The following is a 664-nucleotide window of genomic DNA, read 5'->3' as shown; positions in this document are numbered from 1 at the left end:
AAGCCCCCGCCCACCCCGCCGGCTGGGGGCGGGGGGCTGTGCTGCCATCCCCCCAGGACGACGTTTCCGGGTCCCCCAAACCCCGCACCTGTGGGAGGGGGCAGGAGCGCAAAGAACGCGGTCGTGGAACAATCTCCAGACCCGACCCCACACGGACATCCCAGAAACCCCCTCTCTGGACTTAGGCGCGCCGCGCGGATCGCCTTCCCAGCGCTCCACGCTCGGCACCCGGGTGTAGACGGGTTGAGTCCCTGGGGACCCGGCCCGAGCCCCCAGGGGGTTCTGTGCTGCCAAGAGCATTGAGCGGAATTCTGTCTCCTGGGCCCGATGCGGGCTCCCACCCGCCCGCAGCCCCGTCGGAAATTTGGGGACATCTTGCAGGTGGCNCGGCCCAGGATTTCGGGCCGACGCGCTTCATCTGCACCTCGGTGCCCGTGGACGCCGACATGTGCGCCGCGTCCGTGGCCGCCGGCGGCGCCGAGGAGCTCCGGAGCAACGTGCTGCAGCTCCGCGAGACCGTGCTGCAGCAGAAGGAGACCATCCTGAGCCAGAAGGAGACCATCCGCGAGCTGACCACCAAGCTGGGCCGCTGCGAGAGCCAGAGCACGCTGGACGCGGGCGCCGGCGAGGCCCGGGCCGGCGGCGGTGGCGGCCAGCAGCAGGG

General features: G+C 71.3%; 1 protein-coding gene across 1 annotated transcript in view; it reads left to right on the top strand.

Annotated features, from left to right (window-relative positions):
* NPTX1 (neuronal pentraxin 1) overlaps positions 1–664 on the top strand; it is a 10,433-nt gene that overhangs the window by 4,399 nt on the left and 5,370 nt on the right. The window contains exon 6 of the mRNA XM_077756403.1: positions 382–664. Coding sequence (XP_077612529.1) covers positions 382–664 — 283 coding nt within the window. The remainder of the gene's footprint in view (positions 1–381) is intronic.

The sequence above is a fragment of the Crocuta crocuta genome, unplaced genomic scaffold (genome assembly GCF_008692635.1).
Source record: "Crocuta crocuta isolate KB4526 unplaced genomic scaffold, BGI_CrCroc_1.0 scaffold50, whole genome shotgun sequence".
NCBI classification, from domain to species: domain Eukaryota; kingdom Metazoa; phylum Chordata; class Mammalia; order Carnivora; family Hyaenidae; genus Crocuta; species Crocuta crocuta.
Note: the sequence above shows the minus strand (reverse complement) of the source record. Positions and strands in the feature narration are given on the sequence as shown.